The sequence below is a fragment of the Tupaia chinensis genome, unplaced genomic scaffold (genome assembly GCF_000334495.1).
Source record: "Tupaia chinensis unplaced genomic scaffold, TupChi_1.0 Scaffold000161_3, whole genome shotgun sequence".
In the NCBI taxonomy this organism is placed as follows: domain Eukaryota; kingdom Metazoa; phylum Chordata; class Mammalia; order Scandentia; family Tupaiidae; genus Tupaia; species Tupaia belangeri.
The window spans coordinates 790103-793091 of record NW_006159634.1 but is presented as its reverse complement, the minus strand read 5'-3'; the positions used below and the strand labels follow the sequence as shown (position 1 = coordinate 793091).

General features: G+C 56.1%; 1 protein-coding gene across 1 annotated transcript in view; it reads right to left on the bottom strand.

Moving 5' to 3' along the window:
* Nucleotides 1-2451: 2451 nt before the first annotated feature.
* Nucleotides 2452-2989, bottom strand: part of ACTA1 (actin alpha 1, skeletal muscle) — a 3456-nt gene continuing 2918 nt past the window's right edge. Inside the window, exons 6-7 of the mRNA XM_006146014.3 lie at nucleotides 2675-2856; nucleotides 2452-2598 (exon numbers count right to left, since the gene is read on the bottom strand). Coding sequence (XP_006146076.1) covers nucleotides 2455-2598; nucleotides 2675-2856 — 326 coding nt within the window. The 3' untranslated portion in view covers nucleotides 2452-2454. The remainder of the gene's footprint in view (nucleotides 2599-2674; nucleotides 2857-2989) is intronic.

Sequence of the window (2989 nt, the reverse complement as noted above, 5' to 3'; positions counted from 1 at the left end):
GCTACCGCCTGACTCCTGCGGTGCCTGGCAGCTGCGGCCTCAGGGCTCCTCCCGCTCCTGTGGACACTCGTGTACGTGTAGCTGCTGCAGATGGCGGACTCTCCCCACGCAGCACAAACGTCTGCATGTGCCCTGCACTTCGAGGACTTCTCACACCACACCAAAACTCCCTCTCAGTCCCTCCACAAATACCTGTAGGCCCAACTAATGTGGGAGCGGGATACTAACAAAGCGTGAGACGTGTGTTTCTTTGCAGAGAAGAGTTGAGAAGGGAAGGGAACTTTTGGATATGGCGCATTTTCAGGGAAGCCACATAGTTCATCATTTTTGCACTTGCTTTTGGTAAAGGAGTAATGTCAAAGGTGGTTTTTAAAAATTGACATGCTCAGAGAGATGCTGCCAGATACACAGAACACTTCCATGAGGTTTAAGATGCCATGAGTCATTCACTGCCTCGATCGCAGGAGGGCAGGTCATTACCGCCTCACTCGCTTAAGTTCTAATTAAGGGATTTGGAGGCCTAGTTAAACAATGGTTAACCTGACAGTTGGCTACCTTACATAACACTAACATCCACCGGCTACCAGAGCATTCACGCTGAGCGTGGTGTGTGTGTGTGTGTGTGTGTACGAGTGCGTTTGCTGCATTTGCTCACTGCGCCTGCGTTTAGTATTATCAGTAAAATCTGGATTCTTCTGCAACTCTGGAATCCAGCCCCTGTCGCCTTTTTTCACCTGGGGCAGAGCAGTCACATGTGCTTCCTGTGAACACGACTTTACACACTTGTTCTATTACAGCCTTACAGTTTACTGAATGGTCACTTCTCTTGATATCTGAACATGGCAGCGACACTATCTTAGAGGCCTCAAAGGTGTTTAAAACACACACAGAGAAACAGAGACCCCCATGGAGACGTGGTCATGCCACAATTCTTTTATCTCTCTTTTTTCAGCTCGTCAGGATTTGGGACACTCACATGCTCAGCGTTTTTTTTAAGTTGTTGGGGCCAGGATTCAAACTGCCATTGGTGTATGGGATCTGGCGCCCCATGTACTGTGCTCAACCACTGAGCTGTGGGCCAGCCCTCTGAAGCTATTTTTTTTTGGGGGGGGGTGGGGAGGGAGAAGTTTTTGCTATAGAAAGAGAGAGACAGAGAGATAGAAAGCGAGAAATCACCCCCAGGGGGGATGGCCACACCGCAATTCCTTCTCCTCCATTCTCCTCTCAGGATCTTGGGCATGCATGCACATGTACCCAGCGTGAGTTTAACCCACCGGGTCCGGGACTTGAACCGCGGTCAACTACATGGGAGCCCAGCGACATAGCCATTATGCTAATTGGACCAGAAAAACAAATAACCCTAAGACCACGTGGTACGCAATGCAGCTAGTCAGTTGCAAGTACAGTTTAGTTCTGAGTGAATTTACCTTCTTTGAGCCAGAATAGGTTTTATTTAGGGACCACTACTCTTGGGACTCTTGACTAGAAACTATTAAACTACTTTAAACAATAGATATTGTGCTCTCATTGAGATTCAGACTCTGTTAACACTTTATGCCTTAAAACCTTTGCCCCCCACCACCCCACCCCACCCCCTTCCAGTGTCCGCTAGGTTCCTCACCCTCTAGGCCTTCTGCTCGCGCTCCCACCCCCACCCCCCTGCCAGCCCCAGCCCAGCCGCTGTGCTTTCTCTGGGCCCTGCCTACCCCTCCCCTACTTCGGCTGCTTCCTCTCCAGTCCCCACTGGAAGGGGCGCCTCTTTAAACCACCAGCACCTGGCACCGAGAAAAGGACTCCCCAACTTGGAAGGGACAATGACTGTCGTCACTTGCAAATTAAGACTGGCCCGCTGAATGCAGATACAAGCTGTGGGTGAGAGCCTGAGACAGCGGAGAGCACGTGGGCGGATCGGAAACCCTCCCTGGGACAGCTCCCGGATCCCGGCGCCAGCACCACGGCCAGCGCCAGCTGCCTGCGCCGCCCAACGCCACCCGCTACCCGGGGGCGGGGGGGAAGGGCCCTGCCACCCGAGGGCGAGCCGGGCATGACCGCCCAGCAGATGTCTGGGGACGGAGCTGACCCTCAGGGGGAAACCTTGGGGGCGGCGGGGGGAGGCCTAACGTTCTTCCTCTAAGGACGCACGGATCTGGAGTATTCGAGAGGATGGAGCCCGGCTCCGTCCCCCTCCCCGCCCCGCCCCCATAAATGAGCAGGCAGCTTCTCGCAGCATAACAGAATGATTTTATTGCTTCTTCAAGTTTTCCATTTCCTTCCACAGGGCTTTGTTTTACAAATAACAAAATGAGGTAAATAAGTTACGTATGTACACGTTACAGACGCTGGCCAGTGTGAGCGGCAGCATTACAGAGGAAGCCGCTGCGCGGTGGCCCGAGGTCAGCCACGCGGCTCCAGCAGATCTGTCGTCCTGGGGAGAAGTGATGGCCGGGTGGGGGCCTAGAAGCATTTGCGGTGGACGATGGAGGGCCCGGCCTCGTCGTACTCCTGCTTGCTGATCCACATCTGCTGGAAGGTGGACAGCGAGGCCAGGATGGAGCCGCCGATCCACACCGAGTACTTGCGCTCAGGGGGGGCGATGATCTGCAAAGGCAGAGCGTCAGCGGGGGCGGGCCGCACCCGAGCCGCCGCCCCCGCGGCCCGCAAGGCCGCCGCCCACCTTGATCTTCATGGTGCTGGGGGCCAGCGCGGTGATCTCCTTCTGCATGCGGTCAGCGATCCCGGGGTACATGGTGGTGCCCCCCGACATGACGTTGTTGGCGTACAGGTCCTTCCTGATGTCGATGTCGCACTTCATGATGCTGTTGTAGGTGGTCTCATGGATGCCCGCCGACTCCATGCCTGGGGGGCGAGGGGCGCAGCGTGAGCCAGAGCGCGGGCGGGGACGGAGGGGCGGGCGCCAGGGCCCTGCGGCGCTCACCGATGAAGGAGGGCTGGAAGAGGGGCTCCGGGCCGCGGAAGCGCCCGGGGCCGA